Source organism: Nicotiana attenuata, unplaced genomic scaffold (genome assembly GCF_001879085.1).
Source record: "Nicotiana attenuata strain UT unplaced genomic scaffold, NIATTr2, whole genome shotgun sequence".
NCBI classification, from domain to species: domain Eukaryota; kingdom Viridiplantae; phylum Streptophyta; class Magnoliopsida; order Solanales; family Solanaceae; genus Nicotiana; species Nicotiana attenuata.
In genome coordinates this window covers 699,001-717,159 of record NW_017670389.1, presented here as the reverse complement: position 1 = coordinate 717,159, position 18,159 = coordinate 699,001, and the positions used below count along the sequence as shown (strand labels likewise).

The window sequence follows — 18,159 nt, the reverse complement described above, 5'->3', positions numbered from 1 at the left end:
ATAACCCATTGGCAAAAGGCGTTCAAAATTTGAACACTCTTATTGAATTCTCTCGTTTCGCCATTGCTAAGGACACTAAAGGTTTTCAAGACTAGCCAAATTAAACCAAAACACTCTCCGATTTTTTAATAAAGAATTGCTCCTAATTGGTTAGTTGGTATAGTGCTATCGACTAACTGTGTTAGCTGGGAGATGAATTATACTACTACTAACATACCCAGTGTAGTTTTACAAATGGGGTCTGGGAGGGTAAAGTGTACGCAGATCTTACCCCTGCTTTTAAGAAGGCAGAGAAGTTGTTTCTGGTAGACCCTCGGATCAGGAAGGGGAGGAGGGGGGGTAATGACAAGCAAATTGATCTGACAACCGAAGCAAAAATACAAAACTAACAGTAGGTAATGCAATCAGAAAATGAAAAACAAAAGATAACAACAAGTAGTTAGAAGTCTAGGGATACGAAAAAACAAAAAAGACATCAAGTGGTGTATCAAAGCTACTGCTACAAACAAGGACAACACTCGGCCACCTAATCTTTTACCTTTATTTTCAACCTCCACACATTCTTATCCATGGTCATGTCCTCAGTGAGCTGGAGCAACCCATATCTTGCATGATCACCTCTCTCCAATACTTATTGGGCTTGCCTCTACATCTCTATTGGCCCTCCCATGCCAGCCGCTCACACCTCCTCACCGGAGCATCAGTGTCTCTCCTCTTCACATGCCCGAACTATCTAAGTTTCGCCTCTCGCATTTTGTCCTCCATAGGGGCCACACCTACCTTGTCCCGGATAACTTCATTTCTAATTTTATCTAATCTGGTATACCCGCACATCCACCTCAACATCCTCATCTCAGCCACCTTCATTTTTTGAACATGAAATTTCTTGACTGGCCAATACGCCGCCCCAATTAAACTACATCACAGTTTAACTTTTTCAGATTCTTCTTTGGCCAAATGATGAGCTATCAAGTTTCCTTCCTTGAAATTAAACTGATTACTAAGAGCCCGTTTGGACATAAAAAAAATTCTTTTTTGTCAAAAAGGTTTTACTTTTTTCGAAATCAGCGTTTGTTCATAAAATTTTCCATTTTCACTTGAAGATGCATTTTGAAAATTTTCGAAAATTTGAAAAACTCCAAAAAACTGTTTTTCAAAATTTTCACTCAAATCACTCACAAAACTTCAAAAACAACCCAAACTGAAATTTATGTCCAAACACAACTCTAAATTTTAAATACCATTTTCACTTGAAAAATTTTTTCACCATTTTTTGAAATTTTACAATTCTTTGTGTCCAAACGCCTACTAAGTTCTCCAACTTGAGCATTAGCGACCGACAATCATAAATAATTAAAACATAAACTTAATCAATTCTCAATAGGATTTTTTCAATTCGTATCACTGATTAAATATGAAGAAAAAAAGAAGAAGAAGGCATCACAGTAGAATATAAATTAACACAGGAAGCAATGGTATATACTTTAGATATCCTTTTACTTAAAAAGCAAAACTTAAGCCAAGTTGCATGTTCGTGTAGGGCCAAATTCAAATACGATTGGCATCTTTACACCACTTTTTTCTTTCTTTTGGCACAAAGAAAAAGGGAATGAGCAACTTCCCCGTTGTGGCACTGCACGAACTTTGTTACTCCGTTTCAATCATAGATAAGATACTTTGACTCTATACGAAGTTTAAGAAAAAAAAAATAGACTTTTGAAATATGTGATCTTAAAAACTTGAGCGTAAAAACTTTGTTTTGTATGGTTATAAATCTTCTAATTAAAGGTAAAATGAGTAAAATGAAGAATTTAAAGTTGAATTATTTTCAATTGGAAAAATGTGTCATTCTTTTTGGAACGGACTAATAATGAAAATGCGTCATCTTAACTGAAACAGAGAAAACTATTGGTATATTGGGAAAAAAGAGAACGGTGTGACCTATTGGATGAGCTAAATTCTAAAACACCGGAGTTCTCGGGTTCGAATCTAGTTTGGGACATTTCTTAAATTTTTATCAACAAGGGTTATGGTGGAGTAGTAAATACTTCTTCATTCATAATTAGAGGTCTCGGGTTCTAACTCTGAATACGAAATCGCCTTTGTTATTTAGTGCTTTACCCCTAATGTGAATTTTCCGACTCAAATTTGGATAATTAGTCGGATCCCACTGCGGATATCAGACACCGGGTGAAAAATAAAAAAAAATCTAATAACCTAGTTGGGCTCCAATAAGAATATCAGGCAATAAATATTAACAATTTTGGATGTCCAGTTGAGAATGGGCTTGAGCTAAGCTCCAATGGAGATTCGATGGAAGCTTCTGGAAGTAACAGTCGTGTGAGGGAGAAGAAATGATGAGAGGAAAAAGAAAGAAATGAGAAAAATATTCTCAATCTATTAATCTTCAATTAGAGTGTATATACAAACTAACAAGGAAAATAATGCAACAATTACATATGGCAACTAACTACCATATAACTGCAACTAACAAATTACCAATTAACAACTAATAATTAACAATCTGTGTCTAAACACTCCCCCCCCCCCCCCCGCCCTCAAGTTGGAAGTGAGGGAAGCACAACCAACATGTTCAACATGGCAGAATTTTTTATGCTTGTCAAGGCCTTGGTCAGGATGTCTGCCAATTGAGCAGTAGCAGTGATATGGTGCAAGGAAATGAGTCCTTCTTGAAGTATATCACGCACGAAGTGACAATCAACATCGATGTGTTTGGTTCGTTCATGAAAAATATGGTCCCTAGCTATATGAAGTGCAGATTGATTGTCACAGTAGACATCAATTGGTTGAGGAAAAGGAACAGTCAACTCTCCAAATAGTCTGCTCAACCAAACCAACTCTCCTACAACTTTCCTAAGTGACATGTACTCTGCCTTTGCAGATGATAATGAAACAGTTTCTTATTTCTTGGACTTCCAGCTAACAGGACTGTGGCCTAGCAAGACAATGTAATTACTGACAGGTTTTCTAGAATCTGGACACGATGCCTAATCAGAATCACAATAGGCTCTCACAGTGTAGTCCTCATCTTTGGAAAAAAATATCCCCAATGTTGGATCAGTTCTTAGATATCTGAGCAAGTGAAAGGTTGCCTTAAGGTGTGGTTCTCTGGGGTCTTGCATGAATTGACTCAGGTGTTGGACTCCACAAGAAATGCCTAGTCTGGTGTTGGTTAAGAAATTAAGCTTCCCCACCAGCTTTCTGTAGTAAGTAGGATCTTGTAATGTGGCACCCTCCTTGGCTTTCAACTTGACAGTAGGGTCCAATGGAGAAGAGAAACCACTCTGAGATAAACAATCATACTCCTTTAATAGATCTAGTGCAAATTTTCTTTGTGATATTACCACCCCATCTGCCTTATACAATACTTCCACTCCCAGGAAGTAGTGCATCTTACCAAGGTCCTTAATTTTGAAACTGGCATGAAGAAAACACTTCAGTCTCTCCAATTCTACTACATCAGTGCCTGTGACAACTATGTCATCTACATAAATTGTCACATAAATTGCATTAGTGCCTTCTTTCTTATAGAATAGTGAATAATCAAGCATAGAATGTGCATAACCTCTGGAGCACAATGCTTCACTCAGCTTGGCATACCACTGCCTGCTTACCTATTTGAGGCCATATAAGGACTTGTTTAACTTGCAGACCAGTCTTGGCTTAGTGACCTCCAATCTTGGAGAAATCTCCATATATACTTATTCATGAAGATCACATGAAGGAATGCATTGTTGAAATCAAGCTGGGACAAGAACCATCCTTTCTTAACTACAGTTGCAATCAAAGCTCTGACTGTGGTCATCTTTACCACAGGGGAGAATATTCTGTGTAGTCAATTCCAACTTGATGTGTGTATCCTTTCACAACTAGCCTTGCTTTGAACCTTTCAACACTTCCATCTGCCTTGTGTTTTATTTTGTATACCCATTTGCATCCTATAGCTTTCTTGCTAGGTGGCAAAGACACTAGGTCCCATGTGTGACTGTTGTGTAAAGCATCAAATTCCTGAGTCATTGCTTTCTGCCAGGCAAGATTGATAGCAGCTTCCTCATATGAAATTTGCTCCCTGTCATGAGAAATGTTTCTCACAAGAGCTTGACTATCATGGGTTAGTGATTCAGCAGATATGGAAGTGTGATTGGAGAATAATGCATTAAGTGAAAAAGAGTTAGCAGGGCATGTAGGTGTAACATCCTTTGGCTTTAGGTTTGGAATGCAATGAATGTAGTCTTTCAAGTGTGCAGGTGTTTTATGTTCTCTAAGAGACTTTCTAGGGCTAGCATGTGGTGTAGGTGGTGCAGGACTATTGGGAGTAGAATCACCTTCTGTAGGGAAATAATTATCCATTGATGGGGAGATGCTGTGTATAGGAAACTGGTTATGTGAGGCTGTGATAGGAGAGGAATGATCTGAGGGCATTGCAAGCTGTGTGACACTTGACCTGTGCTGGGCAGTGTGTTGTTCTGTCTCCACTCCCAAATGATCAATAAAAGGAATACAATTGAGGCCTGATGGAAAGGATGCAGTGTCATTATGCATGGCAAAAGGAAAAACAGACTCATTGAAGGTGACATCTGGAAATGTGTATTTTTCTGGTGGCCAAATTCAAGACCTTGTAACCTTTTGTGTTGAAGGGATAACCAACAAAAACATGAGGGGTAGTTCTTGGTTCAAGCTTGTCTCTGTGAGGTTTAGGTACTGTAGGGTAGCACAAATATCCAAATTTCTCATTTGTGAATATTTAGTCTTCCTTTTGTATAGAAGTTCATAAGGACATTTGTTGTACAGGCTGCTATAAGGGAGTTTATTTATGATGTAGGTTGAAAATAGAATACACTCACCCCAGTACCTAGTTGGCAATTTTTATTGGAACAGAAGAGCCTTGGCAGACTCTAGTAGGTATTTATGTTTCCTTTCTACTATGCCATTTTGCTGGGGTGTATAGGGACAAGTTCTTTGGTGTATTATACACTTCAATTGGAAAAAGAGACTGGCTTCTGTATTGGTGAACTCCAGGCCATTTCTGATCTAATGGCTTTGATTCTAGTGTTGAATTGGTTTTCTGTCAAGGCCACAAAGGCTTTAATAGTTTGAAGGGCATTGCTTTTACATGATAGAAGGTGAATCCAGGTGGATCTACTGTAGTCATCCACTATGGTAATGAAGTACCTATAGTTGTCATGTGTTGTAACATGGTAAGGTCCCCACAGGTCAACATACAATAATTCAAATGTTTTGGTGGTAATGCTAGTCTTCTGGGGAAAAGGAAGTCTTTCTTGTATGGCCATGGGGCAAATAGAACAAAGGAAAGGTTGTTTGGATGAAAAACTGGAAGGCATTGAGGTAATGTTTCTCATTTTGACTAAAGGCACATGGCCAAGTCTATTATGCCATAGAACATTCATATCATTTCTAATAGGTTCATGAGAACTCAGAGTAAAAGACTGTTCTTTATTGCTCGCAGATGAACTATTTACAATTGAAAAAGGAACACACTTATTCATGAGTAATGACTTATCTACATTGTTGTGAAGGTGACATTGTATGTTGCAAGCACAACAATAACCTGACAAAAGAGGAACATTGACTGTAGGACTGTACTGTTTGTTTTGCAAGACTTTTTTACATAGGAAGTATAAGCCATCCATGGCTTTACCAATCACCAGAAGCCTCTTCATTGAAGGGGCCAGCAGCAGATATGAATTGTTAGAGAAAGCAACTTGATGTTCAGGTTCTGTTAGAGAATGAACAGAAATCAAATTGTTATTTGCAAAAAGGTATAAATAACACCTTTTTTTCCAGGATGATTTAAGGTATATGTGTCACACTGCCAATTTGTGTTACCCTTACTATATATCCATTTGGGAGAATGACAAGAAGAGGGTATGGCAAGGTTATAATTTTGTTCAATAAGGATTTGTTGAAGGTCATATGATTTGGAGCTCCGGAATCTAATATCCATGAGTCGGATCTATTTTTGAAACAATTACATGACAGTTTACTAAAATCAGTAGAAGATGTACATGCAACAATACCTGCAAAGTTGGCAGCTGCACATGCTAAATTCACATTGCTGGTACTCTCTCCTTCATTTCCTATCTAGAAGTGCTGTAGCGGGCTCATGATCTGCCCATACTGCTTCTGAGTCAAAATAACACTTTGGTTATCCTTTTGTGCATCAGATTCATCATGTGATGGCATATTCACTTGAGGTCCATGTACATTTGCAACTGTCCTGTTCACCCTGTTAAAACCATTGTTGGGCTTGAAATTTTGATTTGAATTGTGCGGGCTAAAGTTATTGTTTCCCTTGAAGTTTTGACCAGAACCCTGAGGGTATCCATGTAGTTTGTAGCATTTATCCTTGGTGTGTCCCGGCTTCTTACAATACTCACACATTGGCCTTGACTTGTTTGCACCATTATAGTTGTTGCTGGGGGAGTAATTGGTCCTGTAACTGTTTTGCTTTAAGGTGTACACATTCAGGAAAGTTGATTCTAAGGCAAGCTGATTACTATGTCTAATTTCCCTCTGTTTCTCATCTTGGACTAACAAGGAGAAAGCATGTGCCATTGAAGGTAATGGATTCACCACTAAAATGCTGCCTCGCACCACAGTGTAGACCTCATTAAGCCCCATAAAAAAATGTATTAGTCGCATATCCCGTTCTGCCTTGTGCATACTCTCTTTTGCTCCACAGGTGCAATGACAAGTACATTGATTTTTAGCACTTAGGTTTCTCCGTTCTTACCACAGCTTCTTCATCTTAGTGTAATACCCTGTAATATCAAGGGACCCTTGGGAAAGATCATTGATCTTCTTCTGAATCTGGTATAGTTTTACACCATTGGTCTGGTCATATCGGTTTTCTAATTCCTTCCACAATACTGTTGTATCATTTACATATTCGACGCTATCTGTAATTTCCTTACATAATGAGTTCAAAATCCATGATGTTACCATATCGTCACATCTCTCCCACAGTTGAAGCTTTTGAGAATCTGGATCTGGTCTCTTACATTCCCTATTGATGAAACCTACTTTGTTTTCCACAGAAAGGGCACGCAACACACTCCTCCTCCATGATCTGTAGCCAACACCATTAAAAGGAACTGATACTAACATTGTGCCGGGATTATCTGAGGGATGCATGTAGAAAGGACTACTCAGATCCACACCGGACTTACCACCATCAGCCGGCAAATTGGCTTCTAAATCACTACAACGTTCATTCTCATCTAGAATTGCCATGACTGAATCAATTAAGCTAAAGTATCGAAGAACAAAAAAGTAGTAATTTGCAATTGAGATTTGCAATCGAAAAAAAATGTTAATCGTAAAGACGAATCCCAAAAATGACTCGAATTTAGGTTTGCATATGTCGAATGAAACCAGCAAATTGGTCGATCTAGAACAGGAACACAATTATTGGAGATGAAATTCCCATTAGCTCTGATACCATAATAATTTTGGATGTCCAACTGAAAATGAGTTTGAGCTAAGCTCCAATGGAGATTCGATGGAAGCTTTTGGAAGTAGCAGTCGTGTGAGGGAGAAGAAATGATGAGAGGAAGAAGAAAGAAATGGGAAAAAAATCTCAATCTAAAATCTTATATTAGAGAGTTATATACAAACTAACAAGGAAAATAATACAACTACTACATTTGGCAACTAACTACCATACAGTTGGCATATAACTACCATACAGCTGGCAACTAACAAACTTAACAAACTACCAATTAACAACTAATAATTATATGTGTCTTAACATCTACATCATACTCCTTTAATAGATAATTAACAATCTGTGGCTCCAATACGGATATCAGACATCGGATAAAAAAACCAAAAAAAAAACTTATAACCTAGTCAGGCTCCAATACGGATATCAAAAATCGGGTGAAAATCTAAAAAAAATAATAATCTAATAACCTAGTCGGGACCCAATACGGATATCAAGGAATAAATAAGCAAACTTTCTGGCAAATGAAGGTTATAGACATGAAGAGGATTTGCTAGTATGGGAAGGGGCGATAACAGATATATAGAGTTTTTACACTTGACAGATTTAAACAATATAGCTTATGAATAATTTTATTATTTCAATTTTAGTATTTTTCAATGTACCCAAAAAGCGAATGACAGTCCAGTACTCTTTTTTTTTTATTAGCAGGGATCTATTATATAAATATCACAAAATATAGTTTACATAGTTAGCATTGTCCAAAGGGACATTACCTACTTGGCTATTACAGAAACTACTAATGTCATGTAGGACATTTTTATTTCCAAACGATGCAAGCTTAGTGCATGCATCTTTGCTAATGTTCTTAACTAGGTAGACAGAACCTTCATAGTCGTAAGATATGACAGCGATTACAAAAGATGGTGGATAGTACATAATTGCAAGATCCCTGCCATTGTTTCCCTGGATAGCATTTTTAGCCAGCTTGTGTACCGACTTGTTGGCCTCTCTGAAGTTGTGCTGGATTGTTTGAACTTTCACATGGTTCATCAATGGCCTGCATTCATGAATAATGTTGTTAAGGGGGTGTGTAACCATTTTCTAAGCAGCTAATGACATCCGTAGAATCTGATTCCACTTCTATGTTTGTGAAACCTTGTTCAATTGCAAGATGTAGGCATGTCCTTAGTGCCATCAGTTCAGCATACAAAGGAGATAGACCTGGTAGAGACCCTTGGAATCCAACCACCAATTTACCTTGTTGTCCTGAACAGACCCCCAAAGCCACAAAGAGAAATTTCTTTTTTAAAGGAACATCGATATTAAGTTTAATATGGTTACAAGTTGGCTTAAGCCATTTTACTGAGATGGAGATTTTTTCTTGTGGCGTAGCTTCCTTGTTTGTGAGGAGATTATATTCCACTGACTGTTTGTAAGCATAATGAATGAATGCTTTGTTTGTGGTGTTATTATATAAGTTGTTGTTTCTATTCACCCAATAGTCCATATGGCAAAAGGAAACATATCTTTTCAATTAATGATGCCCTTTTTTATGAAACAAGTGTAATCACGAATGTTAATCAATCAATTACTAGTTATGTTCCAACTTTTCATGTCTATCCCTAATTGAAGCCAAAAGTCTCTTACGGCTATGCAGTGCATGAATATGTGGGTAATGGTTTCCTTATGATTCTTGCAAAAGGTGCAAGTAGGGTCAATATTTACAACAATGTGATTTAAGTAGTTTCTAGTAGGTAGTCTCTCATGGTAGAATTTCCATATCAAGAATTTTATTTTGTTTGGACAATTCATCTTCCAAATCCAAGCAAAATCCTTACCATCGTTTGCTTGGGTGCCTAATAGATTGTAGCACGACTTGCTAGTAAAGTGACCATTTATGGTTAGTGACCAGATAGGAGTGTCACAATTTTTAGAGCTGGGAGTTGTGGCTTTTATTTTGTTGATCAAGAATGGTTGAAGTTCTATGGAAATTTTTGATAAATCCCACTGATTATTAACCCAAATATCCTTAATAGTTAGCCTATCGTCTTGTTGGGTTAGGGGACCATTGATGCACTAGCGTAATGGAGGGGATTGATGAATCCAACTACGATTCCAAACACCCAGAATAGATAATTGTGGGGCAGCCATCTAGTACCTTTGCTACAAATATCCCATCCCTGAATAATGCTATACAAAATAAACGATGAACTCTTAATATTTTTCTCTTACTATGAAGTTCATGAATTGTTCTTACCCAGGGGAATGAGTGTTTGAGGAGTCTCCAAGATAAATTGGCTAGATTTACTAGGTTTTTGCTCTTGGCCGTATGAATCCCTAAACCACCCTCCTTGTTGTCCTTGGGGATGGCGTCCCATTTTATTAGATGGAGTTTTTTGGAGGTGATTTTTTACGATCTTTGAGGGTAATAGGGTATATTGCATAATGTGGTTAGGGAGGGAATCAAGGCAAGAGGTGGCTAGGGTGCACCTTCCTACCATAGTAAGACAATTTGTTTTCCAGGTGGCTAATCTTTCTAGCATATCATCAATAACAAATTGGTAATACCTCGCTCTAGTTTTTGAATTTGTAATGGGAAAGCCTAAGTATTTTCTAAAATTGTAACTAATATTAATATTAAGCACATTAGAAAGGTTGTTGCAAATATTTTTGGGGCAGTGTTTGGAGATGATAATTTTTGATATGGCCCTGTTGATGGTCTGCCCTGACAAGGAGAAAAATAGATCAAGGCAATGTTTAAGCGTATTTATAGATTTATTATTGATCCTAGACATTAAGTGATGATAGGCTATAATTACGTATTTTAGTCGATTATTACACTCTAATTTACTGCACTTTAATTGAGTTTGAGCTTTAATCGCTAGTGTCTTGCACTAATGGTGTGTTTTATACTTTGTAGGAGTGATTCCGAGCTATATAGATGTTATGGAATGAATTCAAGTGATTTGGAGCTTTAAAGTTTGTCTTCATAATATATGATTGGAAAGCTAACTCAAAGGGCTACAACTTACATGTTTTACGTTTTTCCAAATTCCGTACGGAACAGGGTAAAAAATGCGCGAACGTGCGAAGTTTGCGCGAAGTCGCGCGTGTTAGGGGGCTGAGGCAGAATGGTGCGCGAAGGACGCGCGAAGGGCGCGCGAAGTCGCGCGTCTCACCCGGGAAAAGTGTCCTTTTTCACATTGGAGAAGGTATAATTGTTTGGGCCCAACCCTACTTGGTATATATACATGAGAGAACGTTTTTGAGAGCAATTTTTGACCAAGGAAGAGCACAGAGCCACCGTGGAGGCTGGGTTTCATCTTTTCTTCCACCAACTTAGTCTTTTTATGTTTCTTTGTATGATTTGTTGTTTTGCTACCATGTCTATGTGGAGCTAAACTTCACGTTCTAGGGTTGTGGTTATTTCATGACTGTTGTTATTCGGATATTGATTTTGATTTCTTAGTTTATCATATTGGTTTATTTATTCAATCCTGCACTTAATTATTTGATTGCTTGATCACCAATTGAATACTATCTATGAATCTAGAGTTGAACTCGAAAGTGGGAATTCTAGATTGCATATAGGATTGAGTAGAGCAAGTTCTTGAACCTGGGTATCGGGGAACGGATTCGCAATTAGGATAGACATATACCTAATTGTCTTGCTTAGTTGAAATACAGGAATTATAAATGCGTTCTTGTTGATTCTAACCTATAGACATATAGGCGTTAGGTTAGCTTGAATAGGCGAGTATGAACTCGACAGATTCTTATGAGCAATATTAATCCTGTCAACCAATAAACTCGATAAATTAGTTAGTCAATTCAATTGAAGAATACAATAGGAATGTTAGATAGCTCATAACCCTAGATCGTTTTCATTACATTGATATCATAAAAATCTGCTCTTCCTCTGTTTAAAGTTCATTATTTATATTTCTTTATTTAATTAGTTTAGAATCAATATTTCTAGGTTTAATTCTTGTATAAATAATTAGGATAGTCTAATTTAGTTAATAGTTAATCACAAGTCCTCGTGGGATCGACATCCGACTTTTAGTCACTTTATTACTTGACGACCGCGTGCACTTGCGTGAGCGTTTGGCCGCAACAAGTTTTTGGCTCCGTTGCCGGGGACTTAGAAATTAACTATTCTACTAGATTGGATTTTTACTTCTTTCCTATTCAAGTTTTTATTTTTTAACTTAATTTATATTTTATTATCTTTGTTGATATGGCATCTTGGAATGATAATTGGTCGAATATTGATTATTCTTATTATGGTGATCCTTGTCCATATTGTGGAGGACCACACTTGTGGCAAAATTGTGAATCTCAATCTTATGGGTGGAATATTTATAATATGTGTGGTGGTCAAGGTGGCCATTGGGATGATTGTCCTAATTCTTATTATCCTTCTCAGAGCTCTTATTATGATGTTTCTAATAATGTTTATGAGTTTGATAGGAGCAATGAAGTACAGGATATGGAACGTGATGCATATTTTAGGGATATTCTGAGGCAAGTAGTCGAGCTACAAGATGAAAATCGAAAGGCTGCACAAAGAATTAGTGCAGCAATCATGAGAATGAAGGCCGAGGCGGAGGAAGTGGCTGAAGAGAGCGAGCTCCCACCAGAAAATAATTTTGAAGAAGCAGATATAGTGAGCCAATCTTGGCTAGAGGAACAAGATCAACTTATAAAATCTCATGAGTTTCTCCGTGATGGTCTTTCAAATATGACAGAACAACTAATAGAAGCAAGAACTGAGCTCAGGCAAGAGATAGACCAATTTGGCTTAGATATCCATGACTTGCATGATCAATTGAATAAAAAGGTTGAGGCGTCTGATGCCCCACAACCAATTTTTGTGGATACTGGCTAGCTTGTGGAGCGGAAAGAGGAACTTCAACTATTCGACCAAAATATTATTAATGATGCCAATGTTGACGAAGAGTGCAAAATTGAGGATGTCAAAAATAATGCAATTTTGGAGTTGGAGCGTATTGAACCTCATTCTAAACACTTTTCAACATTGTGTTTGGTTGGTGACATGGGAATTGATCCAATAGAGCATATGGAGGAGTCAATGGATGAGGAACAAAGTGTTTATATTCTGAAATTTGCCACACCAAGGAGACAAAACGACATTCCTCACTTAAAGGCCAAGAAGTACAAGATGCGATACATATTGCTTGGTTCATTTATTTTTATACCACCGCCTCAGGAACGTGATAGAAAAATTGATGCAAAATTGGGGGCGCAATTCATATCTTCAAAGTGGAAGGAAAAGTGGTGAAAGTGATGGAGTCGTGCCACGACTAGAAATAAGGCGCGTGTTGGGAGGCAACCCAGCTTTACTGCTTTCTTTTATTTTTATTTATTTTTGTTTATTTTATTTTTCTATCTTTGTAGCGTTTTTTGTAGGATTATGAGCATAGAAGAAAAGCCACTGGAAGTGTGCAAAAGTGAGCTATGTGGTTGAAATAAGTGTGGGGTCCCCGCACAAAGGACTGTACCTGGGAGAAGTCTGAGTATCCCGTGAGCTGCTAATGCTTCGACCTTTGGCCTACCAGGGAGTCTCTTTTACCCTCTTGTTATTTTCAGTGTCCATTGAGGACATTGCACAATTTTAAGTGTGGGGTGAGGAGATTGTCTGGGTGATTTTTTGTGCTATGTTAGCTTAGTTATAGTACTCGTTCTTAGTGTAGTAATATTTAAATTAAAAAAAAAACGAAAAAAAATTCGAAAAATTTGGACATTTCCCGACGATGGATTTTGTGGACAGCTTTCTTGAGGGATTAAAGTCTAAACAAAAAACACAAAAATATGTCTTTTAGCTTTCTTTAGGTAGTAATAATCCCTCGTGGTTTTTCTTTGTGCCTCGGTACTTTTCCATGGGATGTAGTTTGAACCGGGTAGTAGTAATTTTTTATTTATTTTTAGAGTAGATTAGAATTTAGGGAATAAAAGGAGGAAGAAGGATGAACCTAGGCGCCCTTGACTTGTTTGATAGTGGCATATTTAGGCTTTAGCATGTGCAGTATCTTCTCTATGATTTGAAATTATTGATGATGCCTTGCTTAGTTGGATATCATGTTTTGTGACGCCCTATGTCTCATTTACTTGACTTATGTTCACTTTGTGCTTAATGCTTAATATCTTGTGGCTCCGTGAATACTTGCATTATTTGAGAGTCTGAATGGGACCATCCTTAGTGAGTCATGTGCCATGTGTGGTGAGGTTTTTGTATAGTCTATGTATTGTACTTGTGTCTAGAACTTGCCCGGTTTGTGAGTCGAAGTGAAATTTTAGGTGATGCTCGGTTTTAAAAATGATTTTAGGCTTTCTTTGATCTTTTGAGCTTATTGCTTATCACAAATAAAATTTATCCCTAGTTAACCCTTTTGAGCCTATAGACTTTTATTTGACACCCACATTATAAGCTTATACCCTTTTTATTCTTAATTGACATTGTTTTGATCCCTTTTCCTCTTAAAGCACTTTAATTGTGAGCTGAACGCTAAAAGAAGTAAGAAGGAACTAAGTGTGGGGTGGCTTTTGAGTGGAACCAATAAAAGAAAGAAAGGTGCACTTGTTTTTTTAAAATAATACACCACTAGAAGAAAAAAATAGAGATAAATACATTGTTGTCTTGTTCCTGCTAGTGGGTATGAATTAATGTAGTGCTTAAAGAAGAAGGGAGCATTTTTGGGGTGATATTGTTTGTGAAAGTGAAGTGGATTGAAGAATTTGCGCTTAAAGTTGATTATGTGGTGTGTTAGAGTGCTTAGGAGGGTTAGTCTCTATTCCTAAATATATATCCTACCCGTCCCTTAGCCCACATTACAACCATGAAAAAGACCTAATTGATTTTAGATCGAGCAAGCCTACATTAGTAGAGATTTACATTAAGGGCAAGCCTATGGTACCAATTACATGCATGTGACTTCTTTTGTGAGGGTGAGCGATTTTCTTTGATATATGTGAGCATAAGATTCGAATGTGTGGATTGGTTTTACTTTCTTTGCTTTGGTTGTGAGGGCACATGGTTTCACGAAGGATAGGTAACATTATTAGACTTCTCTATGATTTTGGGTGTTCAAGCCATGAGTGCATTGTGACATTGAGTCGGTTTTTGAGGCTAGGATTGTTGTGAGCATATTGTCTTTGTTTGAATATTTTTGAAGAATCACATAAGTAAAGGGAAGTGTATGATGATTGCATATGCTAGAGTTTAATTGTTGCTATCAACCATAATCATTTGTGTAGTGTGCTTCGAAGATGTTAAGTGCTCAAAGACAGAGTAAAGTATTGGTTGACTCGAGGACGAGCAACGTTTAAGTGTGGGGTAGTGATGTTTGGCTATAATTCCATATTTTTAGTGCATTACTTACTTTACATTTTGATGTTTTAATGCTAAATTGTATTATATTTATGCCTAATTGAGTTTGAGCTTTAATCACTAGTGTTTTGTACTAATGGTGTGTTTTTTGCCTTGTAGGAGTGATTCCGAGCTATATAGATGTTATGGAATGAATTCAAGTGATTTGGAGCTTTAAAGTTTGAGTAAAAGATCAAGGAATTAAGCTGGGATCGTGGTTGGGGGTCAACAGATGATAGTTAGAGCGAACAAAGACTCCACTAGGCATATTGCGCACAGTCTAGTAAAATAGATATACCTTTTTGCTCAGAACTCCATTTTAGCTCCACAATATATGGTTGGAAAGCTAACTCAAAGGGCTACAACTTTTATGTTTTACGTTTTTCCAAATTCGGAATGAAACAGGGTGAAAAAAGCGCGAACTCTAGCGCGAAGTCGCGCTAGTTAAGGAGCTGGAGGCAGAATGTCAAGGAATATACGCGAAGTCATGCGCGAAGGATGCGCGAGATCGTGCTAGTCACCCGGGAAAAGTGTCCTTTTTCACATTGAAGAAGGTATAATTGTTTGGGCCCAACCCTACTTGGTATATATACATGGAAAAACGATATTTTGAAGGGAGGAGGACGTTTTTGAGAGTAAAACACAAGCACAGAGCCGCCGTGGAGGCAGGGTTTCATCTTTTCTTCCACAAACTCAGTAATTTTTATGTTTCTTTGTATGATTTGTTGTTTTGCTACCATGTCTATGTGGAGCTAAACTCCACGTTCTAGGGTTGTGGTTCTTTCATGACTATTGTTATTCGGATATTGATTTTGATTTCTTAGTTTATCATATTGGTTTATTTATTTAATCCTGCACTTAATTATTTGATTGCTTGATCACCAATTGAATACTATCTACGAATCTAGAGTTGAACTCGAAAGTGGGAATTCTAGATTGCATATAGGATTGAATAGAGCAAGTTCTTGAACCTGGGCATCGGGGAACGGATTCGCGGTTAGGATAGACATATACCTAATTGTCTTGCTTGGTTGAAATACAGGAATTATAAATGCGTTCTTGTTGATTCTAACTCCATAGACATATAGGCGTTAAGTTAGCTTGAATAGGCGAGTAAGAACTTGACAGATTCTTATGAGCAATATTAACCTTGTCAACAATAAACTCGATAAATTAGTTAGTCAATTCAATTGAAGAATACAATAGGAATGTTAGATAGCCCATAACCCTAGATCGGTTTCATTACATTGATATCATAAAAATCTGCTCTTCCTCTGTTTAAAGTTCATTATTTATATTTCTTTATTTAATTAGTTTAGAATCAAATATTTCTAGGTTTAATTCTTGTATAGATAATTAGGATAGTCTAATTTAGTTAATAGTTAACCACAAGTCCTCGTGGGATCGACATCCGACTTTTAGTCACTTTATTACTTGACGACCGCGTGCACTTGCGTGAGCGTTTGGCCGCGACATTAGGTAAGGTCATCCGCGAAGAACAAGTGTGACAATTGATAATTGTTCTTTCCTATAGTTATTGGATCCCAGCAGCCCATATCTACTTAGTGGTTGATGAGGGTGGAAAGCATTTCCATACAAAGAATAAATAAGTATGAAGACATAGGATCTCCTTGCCTAATACCCCTTGTAGGGGCAAAGTAATCAGTTCTAGAGCCATTAACTAGGATAGTAATTTTGGTTGAGGAGATACAACTCATAATAAGCTTAGTAATGTTTGGAGGGAATTTAAAGAAGGTGAGAGCTCTATAGATGAAGGACCATTCAAGACAATTAAAAGCCTTTTCGAGGTCAATTTTTAAAAATATATTGTGATTTTTGCCACGGTATCTATTCATTTTAAGTATGAGTTCTTGAATAATAATATATTGTCACTAGCCTTCCTATTTTTTATAAAACTAGATTGATAGGAGCTAATGAGTCTATTCAGGAAGTGCTTTAATCGATTTGAAATGACTTTGGTAATGATTTTGTAAATAGTGTTACAAAGTCCAATTGGCATAAAAAATTTTAAGTTGTTTGCATTAGGAATTTTAGGCATAAGACATAAGAGGGTATCGTTTATTCCATTAGTAATATTTCCATTACAGAAAGCTTCTTGACAGAGGGTAGTAACTGATTTGCCAAAAATGTTCCAACATTTTTGGAAGTAAAAGGGGTGAAGGCCAGGCCTGAAGCTTTGTAAGGTTTAAAAGAGAAGCATGCCTTAATAATCTCATATTTGTGAGGGGATTATCTAGTGATAATAGGTCGATGTTATTAAAGCTTTTAGGATCATTTCTTATAGCATTCCAATCACTGGAGACATGCGTAGTTGTGAAAAACTTACTAAAATAGTCTCTAGTATGATTGAGAATGGCTCTAGGATCATCGATCCAATTACTATTATCATCCTTAAGGAATACAATTTTATTCCTTCTTTTCCTATTGGTAGCCATAATGTGGTAAAATTTAGTATTTGCATCTCCCTCATTAAGCTAATGAATTCTTGAGCGAAGTTTTCAGTAGTCTTCCTCAACTTTTAGGATGTTATTGAATTCTAGTTTTAAGGCAGCTTCCAAATTGCGGAGAAAAGGGCTGGAGTGATAAGTAGAAGAGTTTTGAATACCATTAAGCCTGGCTAAAATACGCTTCTTATTCTTAAAAATATCTCCAAAGGTGTTGTTTTTCCAAGTAGTGACATTGTCTCTAAAGGTTGATGAAGCCATGATGTAGTGATTGTTAGTCCAAGCAGTAGACACCACATCTTTAGATTGTGGATGCTTACACCAAAAGAGTTCTAGAAGGAAAGGTGTAGGAAAATTATTGCACTGCTTGGGTATAAGATTTATGAGTAATAGATTATGATCTGAATGTGTTTTAGGGAGGTGAATTATAGAAGCATTTGGGAAGGTTTGGATCCACTGATCATTTCCAAAGACTTTGTCAAGGCGTTCCATAATGAGACTATTATTTGTTGAATCTATGATTAGACCAAGTATATTTTCTACTTTTATAACCAAGATCAACTAAATTACGATAATTTAGACTAGACCATAATTTAAGTACACGTCTACGGTTCAATGGTCTACCTCCTAACTTTTTATTTGTTCTAAAAACGTCATTCAAAATCCCCTCCCCCCCCCCCCCCGCTACTATCCATAGCCCTTATAATATCAGCTATATTTCCAATACTTTTCCTACATTTGATCTCTAATTAAAGTAACTAACTGTCTAGCATATATTGATGAAATAACCAATAGATCTAATAGGACGTACTCAA

General features: G+C 37.0%; 1 protein-coding gene across 1 annotated transcript; it reads right to left on the bottom strand.

Moving 5' to 3' along the window:
- Nucleotides 1-3,008: 3,008 nt before the first annotated feature.
- On the bottom strand, nt 3,009-3,826 carry LOC109238720 (uncharacterized mitochondrial protein AtMg00810-like). The gene is made up of 2 exons (XM_019405196.1): nt 3,740-3,826; nt 3,009-3,635 (listed from the first exon to the last, which is right to left on the bottom strand). The coding sequence occupies exons 1-2, from the start codon at nt 3,824-3,826 to the stop codon at nt 3,009-3,011; spliced, it is 714 nt and encodes a 237-aa protein (XP_019260741.1).
- Nucleotides 3,827-18,159: the final 14,333 nt, after the last annotated feature.

What these genes read in the sequence shown, in the direction of transcription:
- LOC109238720 (XM_019405196.1), bottom strand. Translation starts at nt 3,826, where the DNA reads ATGACCACAGTCAGAGCTTTGATTGCAACTGTAGTTAAGAAAGGATGG. An exon ending in TCAACAATGCATTCCTTCAT is followed by an intron (nt 3,636 to 3,739) that starts GTGATCTTCATG and finishes GGCCTCAAATAG; the next exon opens with GTAAGCAGGCAGTGGTATGC.